This window comes from Rhinolophus hipposideros (genome assembly GCF_964194185.1).
Source record: "Rhinolophus hipposideros genome assembly, chromosome: 8".
Classification (NCBI taxonomy): domain Eukaryota; kingdom Metazoa; phylum Chordata; class Mammalia; order Chiroptera; family Rhinolophidae; genus Rhinolophus; species Rhinolophus hipposideros.
This window is the reverse complement of record NC_138054.1, coordinates 84,710,175-84,735,103: the sequence shown is the minus strand read 5'-3', so window position 1 is coordinate 84,735,103 and position 24,929 is coordinate 84,710,175. Positions and strand designations below refer to the sequence as shown.

The window sequence follows — 24,929 nt, the reverse complement described above, 5'->3', positions numbered from 1 at the left end:
ATACAGGAGAGAGGCAGAGGTAAAGGAAGATAAAGGGAGACGCCACGATGGCACTGCAACTGCCATATACAACAACGAGTTTAGATTGGATTGCTATAGCTGAAACGACAGAGCTTTCGAGGCATGACATTTCTGTACCTCTTGCTGAATTACTGCTTTTCTAACCCCAAAACAGCTACTGGGGAAACATGCCCTTCTGCTCCTTTTTAAAAAAGCAAACCAAACAAACCAAGAAAAAGTAAGACGTGATTCAGCAAACAGAGAATCCGAAGCGGAGGAAAGGAAGAATTCCTAGGATGACAACGGACTTCCAAGATGGTAGCTCTACAGGAGGCCTAAAAAGAAATCAATCCAAAAAATAGGAAAATGGAATTATTTAGAACATGCCTCGAAGAAACAAAAGTTCTAGGAAGGTGCAAGGATGAGTACAAAGAAAAAAAAAATTAAGGCAGTTGCCTATTTCAGGAAATAAAAAAACAAGAAATGAAACCATAGTATACCAAAATGATCAGCTATGAATAATTGCATAACCATAATAATAAAAACTTCAAATCCTTGTTTAATCAAAAATGATCATATTGGAATGGGGAGGGGGGCTCAGGAGACAGTTGTATCTGACAGCTAAATCCTTACCATCGTAGGGAGTCAATAGACAGAAGTCTAAAAATCGCTAAGCAAAATATTGTAGGACATGCATATTATTTAGAAGGAAGGAAGATGTCACAAGCATTTGCCTTTGGAAGGAAGACTTCAAGGAGTGGGGAGTGCGGTAAGGTCTGGGATAGGGAACTACAAATGTTTATTATAAACCTTTATGGATTATTTGGCTTTTTATTTATTTAAAATTTTTTAAAATTTTTATTGGGCTTTTTAAACAATGTACTTATTATTTTGATTTAAATTTTTAAAAAGTAACTCAAAGGATAAAGTTAATCAGTTGAACACTAAGCAAAAGGAAATTGGTATACTCATATTAATATTTTATGGGGCAGCCGGATGGCTCATTTGGTTAGAGCGCGAGCTCTTAACAAGGTTGCTGGTTCAATTCCCGCATGGGATGGTGGGCTGCGCCCCCTGCAACTAAGATTGAAAACGGCGACTGGACTTGGAGCTGAGCTGTGCCCTCCACAACTAGATTGAAAGATAACAACTTGACTTGGAGCTGATGGGCCCTCGAAAAACACACTGTTCCCCAATATTCCCCAATAAAAAAAAATTAAAAAATAAAACAAAAAAACCCAACAATTTAAAATATATATATTTTGAAAACTAGGCCTTAAGACAAAAAGCATACTAGAAACACAAATGATTATAATGATAAAATATTCAGGGAATGCAAAATCCTAAACATGAAGAGCAATTCCTGGCATAATTACAAGGAGAAGTAAATTTTCATGACCACAGAAGTGATGACAAATAACTACTCAACTGCCATTGTAGCATCAAAGAATCCATAGACAATATGTAGATGAATGTGTGTGGCTGTGTTCCGATAAAAATTTATAACAACAGAGCAGGCTGGATGTGGCCTACAGCCCATAGTTGGCCAACCCCTGCCTATTATAGACCTGCCTGAAAATGAAAATCTACATGAGAAAAAGAATTTGGAAGTTGAGTCTTATCAAGTTAGAGGGCTTAGGAAAAACACCTGGATTTTCACAATTATGCCCTAACAAATTAAAAAAATGAAGCTTACACAAATTCAAGATGATCAGCCAGTAATTGAACTGCCTATAAGAACAAAAACTAACACTCATCAAAGGAAGATGACAGAATCTAGTCTTCAAACCATATTATCCAAAATGTCCAGGACACAATGAAAAATAATCAGATATGAAGAAACAGAAAAATGTAACCCATTTTTCTGGAAAGTAAGGGAAAAAAACCTCAAATAAAAAGCAACCCTGAGATGGCCCAGATGTTAGATTTAGTAGACAACAGCTTTTAAAGGAGCTATCAAAATATGTTCAGAAGGGCGACTTGTTAGCTCCGTTGGTTAGAGCGCGAGCTCTGAACAATAAGGTTGCTGGTTCCATCCCCACATGGGCCACTGTGAGCTGCGCCCTCCACAACTAGATTGAAACTACTGCTTGACTTGGAGCTGATGGGTCCTGAAAAAACACACTTAAAATAAAAGTCAAAAAAAAAAACCCAACTATATATATATTCAGATCATTGAAGGAAAATGTGATCTTAATGAATGAACAGAGAAACAAACTGTAAACATGAAACAAATGGAAAATTCAAGAACAAGAAAGTATAATAACTGAAATGAAAAAGTCACTGAACGGGTTTAACATCAACAGCACGTTGGAGATAGCAGAAAAAGCAATTAGTAAACTGGAGGACAGATCAATAGAAATCAATCTGAAGAACAGAAAACAAAAAAATTGAAGACAAATGAACAGAATTCTGTCTCTGGCCATGATGGAGAAACTGGTGCTAAACTTGTCCAAATGCCATAAATAATTAGATACATGAACAAAATATATGAAACTGTTGTCAGATACTAGACAACAGCCAGCACAAGACTGGGATCCCAGACAGAAGAGAAACCAAGAGGTGAGCCTTATGATCTCCCTGGAATTTTTTTCTGGAGATATTTTCTGGACAGCAGTGCAAGTGGTGATATACCAAGCAGAACACAGCCGACTCATTGATGTAAGGAGACAGACATTGGAGTTTAGGAACATGAAGCCACTGGGATGAATTAGTGTATCAGAATACCAAAGAGATGGGAGCTATGCAGAGAAAGAGTTGCAAAATATGCATGGGGTACACTAATCTATGAACCACCCTTGTAGACCCCTCCTAAGATTTAACCACCCTCAAGAGAGCCAATCCCAACCTTGCTTTCTCCCACCTTCTTCCTTATGTAATCTTCCATATATGTCCCCTCCTTAATTTCAAACACATAAAAGAAGTTGCTACACTGTTATTCTGTGGAGCATTTGAGATTGTGCTCCCTGGCTTATGTCCTCAGTTTGGCTCAAATAACTCTTACAAAAATTCTCGACAGGTGTGGATGTTTCTTACATCGACAAATATAAGTAAATAAGAATAATAAGGATAAAAAAAGTATGCAAGAAAATAAGATACATTTGTGTTAAGGGAAGGTATAAAAAAAGGTATTTTTGTTAAGGAAAAAGAGTGGTTTTATCCTACTTGAAAGATATTTAAAGGTTCTTTCAAAATAAAAAAGGGGAAACTAAAGGAGAAAAGCCTAAATGGATATAGGAAGAGAAAGAGAGGTAGGGAGAGAGGGAGGGAAAGATATCTTGTGTGGTCATGCTGGCTAAAATTAAATATATTTATTTATTATAAGAGTTTTTAACAACGAGTTTTAATAGCAACTACTTATACAAAACTAGAATTTGATTTTATTTATCTGTTAAAAGGACATTTACTTGTTGTCCAAAGGATTATTGTTAAATATTTTTCTATACCGCTGAAGTAATTCGCTGAAAGGCAAAGATTTCCATGTTTTATCAAAATAATTTCTTATGCTTCGTGTTGTCTGTCAAGTCTTTAAATACTTTTAAAAAAAAAACCGAGTCTTCTCAACATTAAAAGAGCTAAGATGTTTTTACAACTATGGAACTTTCCATAGTTGCCTTTTAAAATCATTTATTGTCGCTTATTAAGTATGTAAGTATTGTTTCATAATAATCTGTGCTCCTACGTATTTAATGAAGAGTTCAGGTATTTTACAAACTTCTCCAAATCAAATTCCAAATAAAGTCTTTTGACCTCAAACTTTGAGACTTCCTAGAGTTCATGTAACCGTACATGAACTTCATTTCTTTTTTTTATTTAAAATGTATTGTTTTTATTTATTTATTTACTTATTTATTTTATTTTATTGGGGAACAGTGTGTTTTTCCAGGACCCATCAGCTCCATGTTAAGTTGTTGTTTTCAATCTTGTTGTGGAGGGCGCAGCTCACTGGCCCGTGTGGGAATCGAACCGGTGACCTTGGTGTGATGAGCACTGTGTTCTAACCACGGAGCCAACTGGCCGCCTTGTATTGTTTTTATTGTTCACTACAAACAAAACAAAACAATCTGCAGCTACATGGTAAATCACTTTTAAAATCCAAACAACTTCGTTATATTTTTATATGAAAAGGTAAGGTAATTGTGTAATAGTTGTCCAGAAAGTTGAATAACAAAATATGGAGGCAGCAGAAATCCTATATGATTTACACAGTTGTTCAAGCAAACACAAGAAAACTCTGGTTCAGCTTCTATGAACTATCAAAAGGGTAAAGACAAAATTAATCAGGTTTTGAATGGCAGCCTTTCAACGTAATAAAGACATCAACAGACAAAATACATCTCATTCTAGAACATTTCTTTTTAGTCTATATGTACTTTGAATAATCTTGCATTTAGTTTTGCTACAACTTTCAATGTTCAAAGTAAATCTTTCCTCGTGAAGCTTCTAAGAAGTCAACAGCAGCAGCAGGAGGGTCATAAAATAGTCATTTTGCTGCTATTTCCAGATTCTATAAAATCCCAATGCTCTTGCCAGGCAAGTAAACACTGTCTCAAGCTTGTTAGATTCCATTCGTGTTTTAAAGAAGCAATTTCAGAATCGGTTTTGTTACTGGTCTCTGCAATAATACTTTTGGTTTTGGTATCCTTTTTGGTAAACTCTGTGGTTGCTTCCCTAAGTTTCTTTTCTCTTCTTTTAAATTAAAGTTTATTGGGGTGACAATTGTTAGTAAAGTTACATAGATTTCAGGTACACAATTCTGTAATACATCATCTATATATATCACATTGTGTGTTCACCACCCAGAGTCAGTTCTCTTTCCATCACCATATATTTGATAAGTTTCTTTTCTTGATCTGTAAACATATCTGTTACTGTGCTCCTTTCTAGGTTGATAGCCAGTTTATTATATTCTCTGATTCGACTGGTTTCATTCTCGTTCTCCACTCTCAGATTTGCAAATTCACTTTTCTCTAGGATGACCATATCTTTCCTGATGGAGTCCAAATGAGCCATTGAGCTGTTGTACTGTTATTTCCTGTTGAACTTGAGTGACCACCTCCTTATAGACAGTATCCAAGCTGACATTTGATAAAGTTGTTAATGCCGATACAATTGTTTCTGCTTGTGCTTTGTCGAATCCATGAGTTTCCAAGTCCTGAACCAATGCATGGGTATCAAAAGTTAATTTCCTTTGTTCTAAAGGAGTTATGTCTACTCGCCTCTTTTCATATCCTCCCTTGGTTGTGGTGTTAAGAAGTCTCTCCTCAGGGCCTGTGAGAAACACCCATGGCGGCGGCTGGGGGTGTTAAAAGCTGCGGCCTCTCCCCTGCTGTCAGATAGCAGGAGGTACCAAAACCCTGAACTTCATTTCTTTAGCAAGCATTTTGCTTTAATACAAGCCAGCTTTGTATATCCTGAGAATTATGACTCACTTGCATTCTCTCCCCCAGACCCTCCTACCTACACTGTATGTCCACTCCTTTTAATCATTAAGCCCTGAGGACATTAGGTTCCGGTCAACACCAAATTCGTTTAAGAATAAAACTTCAGGTCTATCAACCATGACCAGGATATAATAACTAAACCTCAAACTGGAAGAAGGTGTTAATAAAACAAAGCTAACAGTTTGACGTCAGTTATGTTTCAGCTCTGGACTCATGAAAGCCCCACGGCCCCACGGACTGCATTCCCTGGAGATGGGACCAAACAATGCAATGACTCATCTCAGGACCTGAAGCCATGATCAACTGCTCCTTGCATTGGTCCTGACCAATCAGTAAAGCCCGCCCCCAGCCCCGACGCCCATAGTCACCCCGGTGAATGATTTTCCCCTTACATAACCTGGCCACTAGCGGCCACCGGGGAGCCAGGTTTATGAGAGCAGTCGCTCACACCTGTGTCTCCGGGTTTGACACCCATTCCTTAAATAAACCTTTTCTTTCTTTGCTGGTCTCCTCTTTGTATCTTATTTGGCTTGGGTGCACACAGGCAAGTGGACCCTTTGAGTCTGTAATAACAGAGGGTTCCTGGAAATTCTCAAAAGAATTCATCCTCTCACCTTATAAAAAAAGATATTAAACTATTTAGGTTTATTTAATGTTAAATTACATGGAAAACATTTTAAAATAATACGTGATACTAAATCTTTAAGTTATATTTGTATGGATATATGTTGTTAACCTCTGTATGGACGAAAAAGGGGTTCTGTGGAAAGTAACCTCACAGGGTGGTCTGATCATAAATTCCCGACTGGGCAGGTCATGGTGGGTAGTCATGCCCCAGGCATATAACTTTTTTAGTAAGAGGTTTACCTTTGCCTTAAGCAAGACCTGTCCATTGTTTCTGTGCATCTAGGATAACACACCTTTGAAATAAGTGCAACCACCCTCAAGAGAGCATATAATTGTGTTAACTGCCCTGTAATCCAATCCCTGCCTTGCTTCTCCCACCTTCACGTTCCCTCCTTAATTTCAAATGCATAAAAGAGCTGCAAAACTGTTATACCACAGAGCATTTGTGATCTTGCTCCCGGGCTTATGCTATCAATTTGGGCTCAAATAAAATCTTATGAAAATTCTCTACACACTTAAACATTCTTCTGTCAACATAAGTGTACCAGAAATTGTATAAAATTCCTAGGAATCTGATATGTCTTGGTATACTGTTACCAGTCATAATTCCAATTATGTTAAAATGTATATTATTAAAAAAATCAAATATCCTTGTTAATTGCATTTAGGTGAATGCTCATCTGATCTTTAACCAGGGCCATTTTAAGTCTTTTGTAATTCACAGTTACGGTTTTATTCTGATTCTTCTCTGAAAGCTTTTACAGTTACCTGAAGGCAAAAATACTTCATCTTCAAGGAAATTTATGAAAAAGACTGACAAGTACTCTGGATTACAGGTTTCTGATAACTTTAAGGTCATGCCGCTGGGTATGAATTTCCAGAATTCTGATGAAAAAAACTGATGGATTCAGAAAACTGCTAATCCAAGTTCAAGCAGAACAGAAATCAGGTACATGAGACTGATGAGGGTGATTACAGTTTTATGACTTTTTGTTTGAAACATTGCTGGTTTCTTAATGTTTTGTTTTCCAGACTTAAGAAATCCTTTTCCTTTTCTTTTAAGCTGTCTACGTACGTAGTCATACTACAAAATAGTAGGTAGTAGTCAAATTGATAAATGATTTATAACTATGCACAAGAATATGAAGGAATCACAAAAACATAATGCTGAGGAGAAAAAGCAAGTAACAGAAGACCTACAGTAAGAGCCCACTCATATAAAGTTCAAATGTATGAAAAACTAAACGAAGTATTCAGGAATACAAACAAATGTGAGTTTGAAAAAAAAGAAAGAAAGAAAAAGCACCACTACATAGCCACCAGAATGATTAAAATTGAGGACTGACAATACCGAAATTGTACCAGATATGGAGCAACTGGAGCTCTCTTATTTCGTCGATGGGAGTGTGAAATGGCACGGCCACTTGTAGAAAGTTCTGGTGGTTCCTTGTAAATGAACATACCCCTACCCTATGACCCAGCAATTCCACTTCTGGGTATTTATCTAAGAAAACAAAAATAGGTGTCCATAACAAGACTTGTACGAAAATGGTAATTGCTGCTTTATTCATTACAACCCCAAACTGCGAAAAGCCCAGAAGTCCAGCAATAAAAGAAGGGATGAACAAACTGTGACACCCCTATAATGGACTACTGCACAGCAATAAAAAGGGGGTGGGCTACTGGTACCACGACAGCATGGATGAGTCTCAAAACCATTATGCTGGGTGAGAGAAGCTGGGAAAAGACTACATACTGTATGTTTCCATTTACGTGAAGTCATAAAACAGACAAAACCAATCTGTGATAGAAAAATATTAGAAGAGGGCTGGCCTCTACGGGGGTGGGTTCGCCCCTGCAGGTCATGAGGGCACTTTGTGGGGTGACGGTCAAGTTCTGTACATCTGGAGAGGGATTCAGGTTGTCGGGTGTGGCTATTTGTTGAGACTCACATAATGATGACTTGTGCATTTCACTGGATGTAAATTATGCCTTCACAACAAAAAGCCCTAGGCAAATATTGATCGTTAGTTAATGATATGTATCCTGAAGCATTGAGAGGGAAAGGACTATAACTTACTTTGAAAGGAATAAAGAACAGTATGGAGTGATGAAGAAATAGAGCAATAGATAGGAGACAAAACAACTATGGCAAGATGGTAATAGAACCTTTGGCAGATGGTGGGCATGTAAGTGTTCACTATAGAATTCTTTGAACTTTTCCCGTATGTTTGAAATGTTCAATAAGCAATGAGGGAAAAAAATAAGCGGTGAAATTTTAAAACAAAAAGCAAGAAAATAATGGTTAGTTCGTGTTTGGGGGAAAGTTTTGTGATTGGGTTGGGGAACATGGGGTCTTCACGGTTACTGGAAATGATCTATTTTTAAAGGGAAAATGGACACATGGGAATTTGTTTTATTGCTCTTAAAATTATATATTAATGTTCTTTAGAGTGATGTATATTTAGAGTGATTTATAGATGCTGGGAGGAAAGTAGATCTCTTGTCTTGGGGGTTGCTAAGTTGGTGTTCCTGGAGCAGCCTGCAACCCCTACCCCCACCCCATGTGGAAAAGGCTCTGTCTGTGGTAGGAAAAAAAGTGACTCAACTTACTGAATGGCAAGGACAGCCTCTGTGTGATACACAGATCAGCTGGGCCATTCTGCCCTCACTCTTTGCTTCTAGCGCTCAAGTGTTCATGTTGTATTTAACCATCTCTTCCTTAGAACCACTAAACCACCAACCAGCCCACCCTGGAAATATGGGGAGGCTTCCATCTCTCGTGTTCTATGGCCCAGGCAGGCCTCATCACATTCTTTTTCTGGGATTGCTATATGGGTACTGCAAGAAAAAATTTCTCTTGCTGCTGAGGTTGCTAAACTAAGAGGGTGTGAGTATGGGGCTGCCGGTTGCCATCCTTGTCCCTGTGGGAAGAGCCTAGCTGAGCTTGAAGCCAATGAACAGAGATGAGCAGGAAAGATAAAACCTTAATGGTATCTTCTGGTCTCCTGGATCCAGCCATTCCTGGGCCCCGACCACTTACACAAGCCAATTCATTCCCCTCTTGCTGAAGTCAGTTTTATTTGGGCCGCTTTCACTTGCCATTAAGAGTTCTAACTATCAAAAGTATCAGCTGCCAAACACTAGGTGCCATTTCTGTGTTCGCAACCCTCCACCCTCCAGCAACCAGCCCTACTCACTTGGTGATCTCCTCTAAGGCTGCCTCGGGTAAGGCCAGCATCTCCACCAGCAGAGACAGGATCTCAAAGAGCAGAGTGTGAGGGTTCGGGGGAGCCATGTCCGTCAGGGCGTTCTGTTCTGGGGACATGGGATGGTGGCTGCCATTAGCATCTGGTAGCCCTGGATGCCCCTTCCCCCAGCTCTGACTGCCCTGGGTTTGTCCCTGCTCACCCATGGAGCAGAAAAAGCGCTTGGTGTCTGTCATTACGGCCAAGAAATCCTTGAAGCCCACATGACCGTCTCCTGTGGAGGCCAAAAGAATAGGGCGTGGGGGGTGGGGGTGGCTAAGGCTTCCCAAAGTGGGTTCAGGCCTTGCAAGCCAGGCGTCATCGTTAGTATTTATTCATTGGTCTTGATTATAAAAGTCACTCATATTCAATGCAGAAAGCATGGTGCACGCCAAGAAGTAGAAAGTAAAAATTAAAATCTCCTGGGTGAGAGGCTCCCAGAACTTGAGTCCTAGAGGCAAGCAGTCTTGGTTCCTATCCCAGGTCCACCACTTACTATCCATGTGACCTTGGCAGGCTCTTATTCCCACCAAGCCTTCGTTTTCCCATCCATAACACCTATCTCAGGGGAGCTAAAATGAGGCCAAGTGCTTAGAACAGGGTCATACATAGAACACGTGCTGACTAAATGTCAGCGGCTATTATTATTACTGGGTGCTGGTCACTGCAGGAGAACACCTATAAACACACAAGATTCCCATGTTGTGCTTCAAGGCCCTGCTAGACCTGCCTGTTACCTGTCTCCGGCCTCACCTGATGCCCAGTTCCCGGCACTAACCTGTTCCCTCACCAGGGGCCACTTGCTTCCCTGTTAAGGGCTTTTGTACATGCTACTTCCTCTTTCTAGAATTCTCTCCCACCACCCTCCAACTCTTTCACTTAATGCTTCCCTCCTTGAACTACTTCTTCAGAGAAGTCAGACCACCCCAGGCTCACCCCAGGTCAGATCCCCCATCAAACACTCTCATAAAACCCCGGTACTTAGCTACATACTCAGAAGATCTGGAATTGAATGGAGGTTCTGGGAGGCAGGAACTGGGTCTGGTTTGTTCTGCACTGTGTCCTCAAGACTTAAGACAGGTAGGTCTTAGCAAATGTTCACTGAACTACTAGACGAATGAATAAATGGTCTCTAATCCTTGAAACCACCCTCTGGGGGTGCTCTTATCCCCAAGTCACAGATGAGGCCTGAGGCACAGACAAAAGAAGGCCGTTGCCTAGGGTCCCATTGGGGCAGCGCTGGGGTCAGTTCCTGGCTTGCGTGTGAGGATTTGCACATATGCAGTAATGAAGGAAGCAGAATTGGATATATAGTGGTCAGGAGCCCAGGGCCCCCACAGCCCCGCTGCTCCCCATCTCGGAGTCTAGCCAACCAAACCATGTGTGATTCACCTTGCCCTGCACGCTCTTCCCTTTGTCTAGGTTATTTCTACCACTGGGGACATCCTTCTTCCTTCTCCTCTCCCTGCCTAACTCCTGCTGAATCTTGCAAATTTGGCTCAGGCACCACCTCCTCCAGAAGCCTTCCTTCTTGATCCCTTCCTCTAAGCCACCTTAAATGCCGCTTCCTTGGGTGACCCTTACTTCTGTGTCACTGTCTGTGTGAGCACCTCCAGCACAGGTCATGAGGGTCTTGCACATCTCTTTATCCTCAGTGTGGAGCACAGGGATGGGCACACAGTAGGCTTTTCATATGGAGTGGATGCATAATACTAGCAGCTAATGTCTCCTGGACACATTCTGTGCACCAGGTATTGTGCTCAATGCTTTGCCTAGATTATCTCATTTCATCTTTTCAGCAGCCTGGTGAGATGGGTCTTACACATCTCCAACAGCCCCATTGTACAGATGGGGAAACTGAAGCTTGGTGAACTTCTGTGATTTGTCCAAGGTCACACAGCCGGTAAAATGAGTGACCAAGTCACAGGGAATGTGTGATGAAGCACACACGTGGACATAAAAGGAAGGGATCTCAGAGATCACCTACATCTTGGGGTCAGATGGTAGGACTTGGTCATCTCCGGGTCCCCAGAATCTGGCATTGAGTAGGTACTCAGAGAACATTAACTTTTAGGGCCAGGACCAGCTACGTAATTTGTGGGGTCCAGGGCAAAATGAAAAAGCAAGAAAAATTATGAAGAATTTCCCCGACTGCGAGCATTAAATCAAGGGCAGGGCCCTTGAAACGTGGAGCCCTGTGTGACTGCACAGGTCTCACACGGCCCGTGAAGCTGGCCCTGCCTGGGACTCAGAATGAAGCCTCCCCTCCACTTACCATCAATGTCAGCACTCCTCAGGGCTTTCTCCACCTGGGCCGGCGTCAGGGAGATGCCCACAAGAAGCAGAATATTCTCCAGGCTGCTTGCGTCCACTTCGCCTTGGCCGCTGAAGATCTCAAAGTAACTGCGGAAGGCTGGGGCAGGCAAGGGGGTTATGTGAAGTTTCTGGTTTCCACCATTTATCCCATCCCCTCCAACCACCCACCTGCCCTGCGTCTTCTATCTCCATGGCCGGGTGGAGGGGCGAAGGAACTAACAGAGTGAAAGCGGAGTGTGGTCCCATCTACACACTCCATTCTCTATACAAGGTCAGGCCATGGGCTCAGCTGGTGTGGCAAAAGCTACGTTAATTAGCGTCCTTCCCTTTGCCTCAGGAGCACGCCCACGTTAGGGCACCCCGCTATGTGTCAGGTGTTGTCTTAAGCTCTTTATAACCATGTTCTCATTTAATTCTTACGACAGCCTTGCAAGATTAGAATAATTGTTCCTTTTGTAAAGATAGGGAAACTGAGGCTCAGCGATGACCAGACTTGCTGACTCTAAGTCTGCGCCCTTGACATTGGTGCTCTGCGGTCACTTCTCTGCAAGGACATGGCTTCTAGGATAGCTTCCGTTGTCGGACCAGAGCCCCGGACCAGGAAGGATACCCAGAAAGTCTCAGAGCAGTGCCAATTGGTACAAAAGCTGTGTCCTGGTCATAACGTGTGTGACGTCTCGTTTCTCAGCCCACAGCAAAATGTGGGTTAGAATCAACAGATTCTAGTAAGAAGACTGGCTCTGCCATGTAATAACAAGTTGGGTTGTGTTATGGACTGAATTGTGCCCCCCCCACACTAATTCATAAGTTGAAGCCCTAACCCCCGGCACCTCAGAATGTGACTATATTTAAAAAGAGGGTCTTTAAAGAGGTGATTAAGTTAAAATGAGGCCACTAGGGTGGTCCCTCATCCAATCTGACTGGTGTATTTACAAGAAGAGGTTTGGACACACACAGAGACGCCAGGAATGCATGTGTACAGAGGGAAGACCACGTGAACACACAGAGAGAAGGCAGCCATCTGCAAGGCAAGGACAGAGGCCTCAGGAGAAAGCAAACATGCCAGCACCTTCATCTTGGACTTCCAGCCTTCAGAACTATAAGAAAATAAATTTTAAGCCACCTCGTTTGTGGTACTTTGTTAGGGCAGCCTGAACATACTCATGCAGTTGCCACGGGTAAGTCGCTGTATTTCTCTGAGCCTCAATTCCCTTCTCTGTAAAATGGACATAACAACAGTATACCCTCCAAGAGTCATTGCATTAATTCAGTGCCTGGCACTATAAGCCGCTGACGCACAGAACAGAAACATGGGGACGCGAGAGGCTAGGATATGGGGTGGGGTAAGTGGTAACATGCTGTGAGCAGCTACGCTGAAAAAGGAAACACAAAAACAGAACAACTCTCAAAAGCAGCAGATCTGATCAACTGAAGTGTATGGTGTTTTGGACACAGTGTCAGAGCTGGGTAGCCCAGGGAAGCAGCTATTGCTTCCCTTCCCAGGGCGGGCACGTGGAGTCACAGGGTCCGCCCCCAGGACGATGGAGAGCAAAGGGCACGGTGCCTTGCCCAGGGTGGGGGTTCAGGACTTTTACATTTTTGGACAGGGGTAGGATGCGGTGGGAAATCCGGACCTGTCCAGGCAGTCTTGTTAAAGGGTGAAAGATGGTCTAGGACAGGTGGGGGCGCCTGGAGCTCTGCCTCCCATCCAGGCTGTTTCTAAAGAGGATGAACAGAGTAGGTGGGCTCGGGTGGGGAGAGGCAGAAACTCCTCTATAACCTAAAGCGCGTGGCAGGCCTTGCTTGAATCACTCAGAGAGACGGCCCTGGAACTGGGAAGAGAACTGGACCCCAAGGGATAGGACCCAGCATGATTACTGGACCCCAATGGATAGGACCCAGCATGATTTCTGGCCCCCACCCAGCCGTGTGTGAACTTGGGTTTCACTCTGCGCTGTCTTCTAGCCAGAGAATCCCACTGGGTCAACTGCCCAGGGCTGTGGCCGGCACAGGGCAGTGGTATGATCTGTAAACCACCCCCCACTCCAGGTCTGTGAAACCCAAAGGACTGCGGGTTCTGCCTGCCCCTGCCAGGGGCTTCGCTGGCCCAGCCTGCCTTACCTTCCTCTTGCTTCAGGGTGAGCTGCTCCTCGGCCCGCTCCTCCCAGCTCTGAGACAACCTTAGGAGGCTGCTGTCTCCATGCTCCTGCCTGCAGAGGACAGAACCCAGGCCCAGTACACATCCAGCCACCCCTCCCCACCCCCCAAGGCTGCCACCCAGAGCTAGGGGAGGCGAGGGGGAAGCCAAGGCAGAGAAGGTCATGGGAAGGACCCGGGGGAGACTTTGAGAGGTCAGGAAGGGCTGAGTGACCCAGAGGAGGAACGAGACTGAGATGAGGGGAGATGAGAGAAGGGACACCCTTGTGGGGGTTAGAAAGAGAAAAAGGGCCAGAAATGGGAAAGGTGACCTAGATACGGGAATACAGAGCTGCGAGTGACAGAGCACATGCTGCTGAGGAGAAATGGAGAGAGGGACACAAGAGGAAAATAGGCAGAGACAAGAGTCCGAGAGAGAGATGCCAGGGCCACAGGGACACAGGCTCGATCCTGGACGCCCTTTTGGGGGGTGGCTCCTACCGTGCCTTGGCATAGCTCGGGCTCCTCTCACCACTCTGGTGCAAGAGTTCTGTCCTTCTCCAGCCCAGGTCTGGGGCCGGCGCTGGCAGGACTGTGACGGGTACAGAGGCTGGGACCAGGGCTCCCACAGGAGCAGGGATTGGCCCAGGGATCGGCAGCTTGGTCCAGGATGGGGCCATGGCAGGGGCCGAGGCAGGAGTCTGAGGCAGGGCTAGAGGCAGGTTTGGGGCTGAGGTGGGCACCGGGGTCAGGGTCTTGGGGGACTTCCGGCTTGGCAGGGCCTTAGTTGCCCTCCAATGTGTGGCCTCCTCCTCCACCACCTCCAGCAAGCACTTCATGAAGCCCTGCCAGGTGTTCCCAAGGCTCTGGGCCCCCGTGGCTTTTGTGGTCTCCTGAGGCTGCTTCGGGGCATTGTCCAGCTCCCTCCTTTCTCCAATGTCCCTCACCTCCTGGGGACAGGACAGGGGGAGGGAATTGGGGAGGCCTCTAGCCAGCCAAACTATCCCACAAAGTTTCTTCCCGCCACCTACTCTCCAGGGGATTCCTCTCTGGGCCCCTGGAGGTTGTCCCCCAAACCTCATATGCTTCCCAGTAGGCTCCCAGCCCATGTGCTCCCCTGCACTTGACCTGGGCTCTGCCACCTCCTATCTCTCCGAGCTGTGGTTTTGAGTGAATTATTCTGGGTCTCACCACTCATCGATTCCCTACACTGCAATAGGCACATCCTGCAGTGGTCTGTCTACGCCCACTGTTTGCCCACCGAACCGCAGGAAAGTTTCATGAGGGCAGGACCTTGTCTGCCTCTTTTATCCACATCTAGCCAGCCATCGGCACGCATTCCTTCAGCAAATCCAGCAACCTGTGCCTCTATCCCTCCCATTACAGTGATGGGCTGTCCCCAGCCCGCCTCCAACCAAGTCATGCCATGCAGGCTCCAGTATCCATCAGAGATGCAGCTCTTGCCACTCTCTCTCTCTGTCTAAAGTACAAGCTCTATCTTCTCCACCCAATTACTCCCATCAACATGTAAACATGCTATATTATCTTCCTTCTTTAAAAGAAAAAAAAAAGCAACTCTCCGGACACTACAAACCCCTCCAGCTACTAGCTACTCTCCTAGTTCTCCACTCTTCTTTTGGAGCAAAATCCCTTGAAAGACTTGGTTGTCCTCCATCTCCACTATCCTCCCATCTCCAAACAGGCTTCCGCCCACCACTCCCCACAGCTGCTCTTGCAAGGCCATGGTCAGGGCTCTGCCCTCCTCACAGCCCACCTCTCAGCAGTGACAGCCACGGATGAGCCCTCCATCCTTCTGGAAACGCTTTCTTCTCTGGATTCCCCCGCTCTCACGGGCTGTTCCTCCCTGGCCTCCTTTGCTGGCTCTTCCATGCTCTTGCTCCATTTCTAAACGCTGTGGAGACCCTTCCTCAGACTCCTTCCTGGTCTATGTTCACTCCCTGCCTAGAGCTCATCTCCATTTTGCTCCCACGTACATCTCCAATCCTGACTTCTCCGTCCTTTCTAACTCCAGACGTCCTCGTTGACATTTCTTCTTGGGTATCTAGAACCTGACCCAAACAGAACCACAGCTGCCTCCCATGCACTCCTTCCCCAGAGTCACCAACTTGGTCAATGACACCACCTGCTCCTTAGGCCCCAGACCAGGAGGCGCTTTTGAGGCCTCTCTTTCTCCAATCACCTTTCAACCAGGCAGCCCGTCAGCAAGTCCAATGGCACCACCTCCAAAATCCATGTCAAAGCCACGCACATGCCACACCTCTGCTGTCACCACGCTGAGCCGAGGCATATGACCATCTCTTGTCTAGTGTGCTGCCAGTCTTCACCCGCGGCCCCCACTCACGCTCATTATCCACCGGCTGCTACGGCAGTGTTTCCAGCTTACGTCAGCTCATCTCACTCTCTAGCCTAAACCTTTTCAATGGCTTAGTATGGACTTATAATTCCTTCCAAAGGCTCAGCCTGGACGTCAAGGTCTAGGTGATCTGGCCACGCCTCTGACTTCATCTCCGATTCTCTCCCTCCCTAGCTTCTTCCTTCCCTCACTCTGGCCTTCCACTGGGTTTGGTCTCGACAAGCTCATGTCCGTCAGGGCCTAGCCGCTCCTGCTGGCTCTGCCCAGAATGTTCTCTCAGATCTGTGCATGGCTCGGTCCTTTCTGTCATTCAGGCCTTGACACAGTTGACACAGTATTACCTCCTGGACCACTGTTCACTCCATCAGAGAATCCATCATCTGCCTCCAAGACCCCCCGCCCTTGTCCTTCTTCACTTGCATTATTGCTGGCTACAGAAAAATGAGTTATTTGTTCATGTCTTTTTTTTTTTTTTTTTGAGAGCCCACTGGCCCATGTGGGAATCGAACCGGCAGCCTTCGGAGTTAGGAGCATGGAGCTCTAACTGCCTGCGCCACCGGGCCGGCCCCTTGTTCATGTCTTAATGGTCTCCCCTCTGACTAGAACGTAAGCTCCATTCAGCGTTAAGTCCCCAATGTCACGACTGGCCGCCTCGTCCACACTAAATTGGTGTTACCCAGCGAATCTGATGATGTCACTTTTCTCAGTGACATCTGAGCAGTGAGATATGTGAATACAGCACTTAGTGCAAAGTAAGTGCTCAGCAAACGGAGGTGTGGAAAATAAATATAGTTGAGAATTCTGCAGCCCAGAAAGGAGACTCAGATTTCCCCTTGCCAAAGACTCTATCGATTGTTTTCCTAAATTAAGGGCAAATGCTCAATTTCTGTCAGGCTTAAAACAAACAAACATCAAAAACAGTTCTGGAACCCGTGCTCCATTGTGGTGGGGGAGGTCCCAGGTGGGGAGCCCAGATGGCAGCCATGAGCCCAGTCTGTCATCACCTCTCCCATTGACCTCAGAGTTGCCAAACTCCAGGGCCTGTGGCCACATCTCAGATCCAGAGCCTGAGCCCCAGGAAGGTCGGGGTCTGTCTCAGAACCTCCTCGATTATTCCACACCTAGCACTGAGCTTGGCTCCAGGCAGGCGCTCAGCTCGAGTGAAGGATGAGGCCAAAGCCCCGACATCTTTCCTGGCCACTTTTCTGGATTCCTCTCTCTGCTTTCCCTGAGCCCTACCACCTGGTACCACGTGTCCTGCCCATGCTGCCGGACTGACCTCTGTATAGCTCTTTTTCTGCCACTGCTCTGCTGCTCCTGAGCCTGCAGTGGCTCCCTGTGACCTTCAGATCCACCTTTCATCCACCCAAACAACACATACAGTCAGTAACTGGTGGGGAGGGAGGGCCCAGGGAGGGGTTTGTGTTTGTTTTCTAATAGTGTAGCTACTAGCCCATGTTCATACACTGCTGGCACTGATCCTGTAGAAATGGAGGCATTGATCATAAGGGAGAGAGGGGTGGGAGATGGAATCTAATAAGTAAATGGGGGGCCAGCGGTTGAGGAGGGCAGGGACCCATCCTCATGGCTTCCACTGTAATCAGGTGAAAGCAGGAGTGGTGGGGTGGGGGTGGGAAGAGGCAGTGGTTCTTCTCGTCTGATGCGTCTCATCTTTTAATAACTCATGAGGACAGATCATCCACCCAGATACATGGCATGGGGAATGCTGTGTGAAATGAGATCCTGGAGCAGAAGGGGCGGGCGGCCTGGCCAGGGAACAGCAAAGGACTGCCAAGCGATCATTGCTTGAGAGTGAAACTCATCAACAAGACAGGGCTTTTCAAAAAAAGAAAAAACAAAACAAAATGACAGGGTTCTTCTCCAACTGTGTTGACCTGCTCAGGTGCAGGCGGAGGATAAGTGCGTGACTGGGTTTAGCCAGGGTTGGGGTTTGGCCAGAGAATACAGCAGAAAGAGACAGGAGCCGAGGACAACTGGGGTGCATTCACAGGCTGCCCAGTCGAGTCAAGGAACTAGGAAGTGGCAGAGCTGGTGGAGATGGGGGAGCGGGGAGGGAGTTGGAAGCCCCCCAGGTGTTCAGGGAAGCTTTGGGTTGTGTGCTGTGACTGAGAGCAAATGGGAGGAAGAAATCCATGCTGACGTGGAAAAAGCCATGACCTGGGATGAACCCAAGGGCTCCAGAGTGTAAGGACATCCTTGACTCCCATCCAAGAGGCACACACGTACATACACGTACATATGTGCACAGACACACAAACACACAGGCACACACTCACCCCTTCTCCAGTGTGACTCCAAATACTGTTCCATTTCTGCCCCTAGCCCCTTCCACCTCCTAAATCTCCCTGCCCCCCACCCCCACTATGGCTCCACTTACTGGTAGAGGGACAGGATCCAGTATTGGCTTGGTCTCCACAGCCTTGCCCCTAAACAAGGGAGAAACCCTCAGTGGGAGAGGGGCTCAGCTCAAGGCTTGCCCCCTGCACCCACCTTCTCTCAGCTCCTAGGACACTCAGGTCCACCACCCAGCCTCATTCCCCCGGCCTTCTCATCTCAGAGGAGCTCCTCGTTCCCTCATATACCCATGTGGGGACATGACCCTTAATGTTAGGCCCACAGAACAAAGAATTCTGGTTTCAGGATTACTGTGTTTCCCTGAAAATAAGACCCAGCCAGGTAATCAGCTCTAATGCGTCTTTTGGAGCAAAAATTAATATAAGACCCAGTCTTAGTTTACTATTATATAAGACCAGATCTATAATATAATATAATATAATATAATATAATATAATATAATATAATATAATATAATATAATATAATATAATTAATATAATTAATATAATATAATATATACATAATATAATACTGGGTCTTATATGAATTTTTGCTCCAAAGATTCATTAGAGCTGATTGTCCGACTAGGTCTTATTTTGGGAGAAATACGGTATTATACAGGTGGGGAAATTGAGGCATGACCTGCCCAAGGTCCTCCATCAGGCCAGGAGAAGCCAGGACTAGAATCCACCTCACCCATAACTTAGCAGAAGAACAATGTTGTTGGGGTCAGGGAATGGGGTAGGGAGTGGTATCAGAGGATGGCTTACCTTTCTTTGGGTGTGTTAGGTCCTGGCATGGATGGTGGGAAGGAATTGGCAGTCTTTTCCTTCGGAGTTGCCACGGGCACTGGGGTCATCGCTTCCTGGAAACTGTCCCCACATCCACCTGAGCCAGACTCAGGCAGAGCCCCCTGGGGCCTAATGTGTGGGGTGCCTGCCTCCTTGGGGGACTTGTGTTCCAGTTGCTGTACACAGCTGTCCAAGGTGCCAGAAGGTTCCGTGGTCGGCACTATATCTGCCCCATTTGCTGCCTGGTGACTTGGGGTGGGCTGACACTCCGAGCCCTGCTGAGGCAAGGACACCAAGATGAGGAGCCTTATCCTGCCTCCCAGGGGAATCTCAACACTCACCTGGAGACCAGTTACCACATGCTTACTCTGGTCCAGCCACCACAAGCATCATTTTACTGAGTTCTCCCAGTATACCTAGAAAGTAACACAAGTTGGTGGCCCCATTTTGAGGGAGGAGGAAATTGAGGCCCATAGGAGGCAGAGTCTACCCAAAGGCAGAGCCCCTGCTTCTCTGTGGAGGTAGAATGGGAACCTAGAGAAAGTGAGATGACACCCTGTAAATGGGGTTCCCCCAAGGGATGTTTCAAAGGATAAGAATTCTTCGTGGCACTCTCTAAAAAGGGGATTTTTACATTAACTGATTTCAAAACTTACTATAAAGCAACTACAATCAAGACAGTGTGGTGTTGGTATAAGGATAGATGAATGGAACAAAGCACAGAGTCCAGAAAGAAACTCATACTTATGTGGTCAACTGATTTAGACAAAGGTGAAAATTCCGCAGAGAAAGGATAATTTTCAACAAATGGTGCTGGAATGATTGGATAACCATGTGAAAAACACTCATACCATATACAAAAGCTAACTCAACATGGATCACAAACCTAAATGTTAAACTTAAAACTATAAAACTTCTTGAATAAAACATGAAAGAAAATCCTATGTGACCTTAGGTTAAGATTTCTAAGAAATAACACCAAAAGCACAAAGTCTTAATTTTAGACTTCATCAAAATTAAGAACTTCCGTACTTTGAAACTCACTGTTAAGAGAATGGGAAAGACAGCTACACAGACTGGGAGAAAACATTTACAAATTACATATATGATATAGGACTTGTATTCAGAATACATAAGAACCCTCAATAATAAGATAGCGAACAACCCAATTAAAAAAAATAAAGGGCCCAAAGTGAAAAGACAATCCATAGAGTTGCAAGGAAAAATTCACAAATTGGATATCTGATAAGATATCCAGAGTATATAAAGAACTCTTACAATTCAACAATAAAATGATTAATCCAATTAAGATAATGGGCAACATATTTGAAGAGATATTTCTCCAAAGAAGACATACAAATGGCCTATAAGCACATGAAAAGATGCTCGTCTTCATCAGTCATGAGGGAAATGCAAATTAAAACCACGAGATTCCATTACACACTACCCACCTGTTAATACAATGCTCAGAATTTAAAAAATGGACTACACCAACCTGGGGTGCGGGACATAGAGCCGCTGGAATTCTGATGGGGATGTAGAATGGTACAACCACTTTGGGGAAAAGTTTGACGGTTCTTAAGTTATACATACACATACCATATATACGATCCATTCCACTCCTAAGCATTTATTTGCCCAAGGGAAGTGAAAGCATGTGGCCATATGGACACGAATATTTTATTTGTAATAGCCAAAAAGTGAGAACAAACCAAGTGTCCATTAATAGGTGCAGAGATGAAGAAACTGTGGTATGTCCATACAATGGAATGTTACTCAGCAATAAAACGAATGCGGTATGGATTCATACAATAATACAGATGAACTGACAAATAATCGTGCTGAGTGAAAGAAGCCATATTAAAAAGAAAATGAATACTGTATGCTTCTGTTTATGTAAAATTCTAGGATAGACAAAGAAATCTATAGCGACAGCACACAAATCAGGGGTTGCCTGGGGCTGGGAGGTGGGTGGGCGAAGGGATGGGATGACAAAGGGGCATGAGGAAACTTTTGGGGGATGACAGATATGTTCATTTTCTTAATTGTGGTGATGGTTTCGTGGATGTATGCAAATGTCTAAAATATCAAACTGCACACTTGAGGTATATGCAAGTGTATGTCAATTATACCTCACGGAAGCTGTTTAAAAACACAAAACCTTAAAATGAACACAAGTCAAAAGATATTTTGTAGTGAAATACGTTATTAATAGAAAAGCCACAGGCAGCCGGTTGGCTCAGTTGGTTAGAGCGCGGTGCTCTTAACAAGGTTGCCTGTTCAATCCGCGCATGGGCCACTGTGAGCTGCGCCCTCCACAACTAGATTGAAACAACTACTTGACTTGGAGCTGATGGGTCCTGGAAAAACACACTTAAAATAACTAATAAAAGTTTTAAAAAAAGAAAGAAAGAAAGAAAGACAAGAAAAGCCACCATATTCTAATAATCTCTTGCAAGGTCTCACAAGGCTCAGCGGCTAAGACAGTTTCTAGGATATCCTGGCACAAAGACACCTGTTTGAGCTTCGTTAAACCCAGCATTAAACCCAATTTTAATTGTATCAGAATCCCCCCCCCATACACACCTCCTCCCTGCCTCCAGCACCCATTGACGTACTACGGAGCCACTCTGGAAACAAGTTTTAAAGGCTTGCTGTAGACAATCAAGGACTATCCAGAATATCCCAATGACCCACACAGACTGCATGCTTGACATCTCCAGGGCACAGAGAGGAGCAGAGACAAGTGCACCAGAATGGGGGACACGGGGCCAGGCCTCCTTCCTCTGCCCTGTGAGGAAGCCTTTCCATGCCCTCCAGCCCAGGTCTCTGCGGATTTTACCTGGCAGCTCTCAGGGGCCTGACCCTCCTTTGTCCCAGGATCCTGCTGTCTCTCCTGCTGGTCCTCGGTCTCCTTCCCTGAGCCCTGTTGCTGCAGCCTGTCAGGTGCAGCCGGGACGTTGGAAGGTAGCACCCCCAGCTCACTTCCTGCCTTGACCTGAGCCTGGCCTGCCTGCAGCTCCTTGGGACCTTCCTGGGGGGCCCAATACGACTGCTTCTTCCTGGGGAGAACAGACAAAGGGACACCTCAGCTCCAGGACTGGGGTCTACTCTTATATTCTTATACTTCTTTATAGTTCCCAGAGTACCTGTGCAGGACTAGGTACACCATAGGTGCAAACTTAATGCCTTCGGAGAACAAATGAAGGACTGACATGAATTCTCCAAAGTACAGACACTTTGGTGTCAATGTTTAGGGGAGTTAAGATTTTAGATTTTTATTATTATTTATTGGGGTTTTTTTTGGGGGGGGAGAGAAATCGGAGAGAACTGATTCAGGATTTGAATCTGTGTCTATCGATCTCACTTCAGTATTTTGGAGTAGTTCCTCCAGGCTTCTTCCGGAGGATACACAGACATATTTGTAATGGGGATTTATTTAATTACCACCTTCAAGTAATTGCATAATTTTACATAGTTAAAATTAGATTGCATATGCAATTTTGCAATCTTTTTTTCATTTAACATTATAGCCTAAATTTTCTCCATGCCAAAAATCCTTCATTAATTAACATGCTTTTTAATGAAAGCAGAAAACTCCATATCTTATTAGTAATCATAATTATTTAACCATTCCCCAACTGTGGGCATTTAGAGCACCTGGCGTTTCCAATTTTTTAGTTAAAACAATATGACAGTGAAAATTGTTCCACATAAAACTTTGCTTGAATCTCCAATTATTGCCTTAGGGCATGTTTCTAGAAATGGATGAAGGGAAAAACAGTTGTAACTCAGTTTAAACAAATTGCCCAGTTGTTTAAGCAGATGTCTGAAATGGTTTTCATTTTCACCAGCATGATATGCAGTACCTGTCTCGGGGCTCTCACACCTAGCTTTTATTGAGTCCCTTAACGTTTCATGTAGAAGAGATTATTTAAAAAATAAAAAATAAAAAGGTTTTTATTTTTTATTTTTTAAATAAAAAGAGATTATTTAGAGGTTTTTGGCTATAATCAAATTTAAACAATAAGCTGACTAGTCTTTACTATTCCTATTTCCTAGGCCTTTCACTTTGCCTCTCTCTGGCTCTCGTTTTTTTTTTCTCTTTTTAAAAAGAATACATTCTCACTGCAGAAAAGTTTAAAAATATACAATATTTAGAAAATAATAACAGTAATTCCATGTAAGTGTTTCTGTGTCGTTCAGCCTCTCTTTTGTTCATTCTTCTATTAATTCAGTGAATAGATATTTATTGAGCATCTACTATGTGACAGGCACAGTCCCAGGCGTGAGGGACTTATGGCTGACCAAGACACATAACAGAAACTTGTGATACAGTGGGGGAGCTCAGACAAAGGCTAACACAAATAATTACCTAGTGCGATTCGTGTGATGAAAGAGAAGTTCAGGGACTGTGGCTGAGAGGGTCCACCTTGGTCTGGGAGTTCTCATTCCCCTCTCCCCCTGCCCCAGGTGGACCTGCTCTCTGGGAAGCCCCCAGCTTACCCTGGGTATGCTGGATGCCTCTGTTCCAGGGTTCTGAGCTCTGGAAGCCCCTCCTCTGATGCTTCTCTGTGTCCGGGCCCCTTCTCTGGCCCTTCTGGGGCTGACGAGGGCTCCTTCCCACTGCCTGTCCCTGTAGTATCTTGTAACACGACCTGAAACAAAGATGTCCATGGCACCGGCACCTCTTTCTGGAGGGTTCGCCTCACTCGTGGGCATGGTCCCAGCCTCAGGGACAGGGAGATCCCGTGCCTAACTGGAGAAAGTGTGGGGCGGGGAGGAGAGGAGATAAGAGGCAGGGAGAGAGAGGCTGGGGTGCAGGGCCCGACCCAGCTGAGAGGCTGTCGGTCACTCATGGCTCTGGAATGAACCTAAAGGCCAGAGTAGCACCTGAGCCAAGGGTATCCCACGGAGGACGTCTTGACAGAGCACTCTCGGGGACTTCGAGACCCTCATGAGATCCGAGAGAGATTTCCACAATTTCCACTACTCCAGAGGTCAGGCTCCGGAACCGGATTGTGATGCCCATGTTGGTCTATCACTCCCCAGCTCGGTGACCTTGAGCCGGTGACTTAGAGCCAGCTCCAACCCTCGAGTCAGCAAATTCTGGACAACCTGGCTCAATCACTTGATGCTAATTGTTGAAAGATTCTGAAGTGAGCTGACACTAAGGGCACCGACCAGTAGGTGGGGCCTGTGCCAGGTGCCTCAGGGATTTCACCCAGTCGGTCCTCACCATGACACACATGAAGGGGCGCAGTGATGTGCCCAAGGTCCTATGGCTGGTTGAGTGGCAGGACTGGACACCCTGACGATGCTTGTTGAAAAAAATGAATGGGTGGGTGAAGGAAGCCCTGAATGTTTACCCCAGCCTCGCATCAAGACTCCCCTTTCAGGGCCTCTCCCCGGCCCCAGGGGGAAGCCATGATTTATGACAGAGGCTACAGGGAGAGGAGGAAACTTAACCCAAGGAAATGACTTTTTTTTATAGTGACAATTTTGGCTCTAGATGGGGAAACTACATGGGGTGGAGGGTCTTTTTTCTGTGCTTCTCAGTTCATGGCACTTAAAAAAAATTGATGGAAAGAGTCTGAGAGGTGCAATGGAGGTGTAGGAGGCGCTCTGGGGGCTGG

At 45.1% G+C, this 24,929-nt stretch overlaps 1 protein-coding gene and 1 pseudogene across 2 annotated transcripts in view; both read right to left on the bottom strand.

The window, feature by feature from the left end:
- SPATA21 (spermatogenesis associated 21) overlaps positions 1–24,325 on the bottom strand; it is a gene marked incomplete at its 5' end in the record, with an annotated part of 28,905 nt that extends 4,580 nt beyond the window's left edge. Inside the window, 10 exons of the mRNA XM_081058071.1 lie at positions 9,272–9,389; positions 9,483–9,554; positions 11,595–11,732; positions 13,757–13,845; positions 14,273–14,721; positions 18,544–18,592; positions 19,273–19,571; positions 22,136–22,355; positions 23,800–23,951; positions 24,287–24,325. Coding sequence (XP_080914197.1) covers positions 9,272–9,389; positions 9,483–9,554; positions 11,595–11,732; positions 13,757–13,845; positions 14,273–14,721; positions 18,544–18,592; positions 19,273–19,571; positions 22,136–22,355; positions 23,800–23,951; positions 24,287–24,325 — 1,625 coding nt within the window. The remainder of the gene's footprint in view (positions 1–9,271; positions 9,390–9,482; positions 9,555–11,594; positions 11,733–13,756; positions 13,846–14,272; positions 14,722–18,543; positions 18,593–19,272; positions 19,572–22,135; positions 22,356–23,799; positions 23,952–24,286) is intronic.
- LOC308500670 (coiled-coil domain-containing protein 90B, mitochondrial-like) lies at positions 4,391–5,013 on the bottom strand (annotated as a pseudogene). Its single transcript has 2 exons — positions 4,843–5,013; positions 4,391–4,679 (listed from the first exon to the last, which is right to left on the bottom strand). The product of its transcript is annotated as a coiled-coil domain-containing protein 90B, mitochondrial-like (transcript).
- Positions 24,326–24,929: the final 604 nt, after the last annotated feature.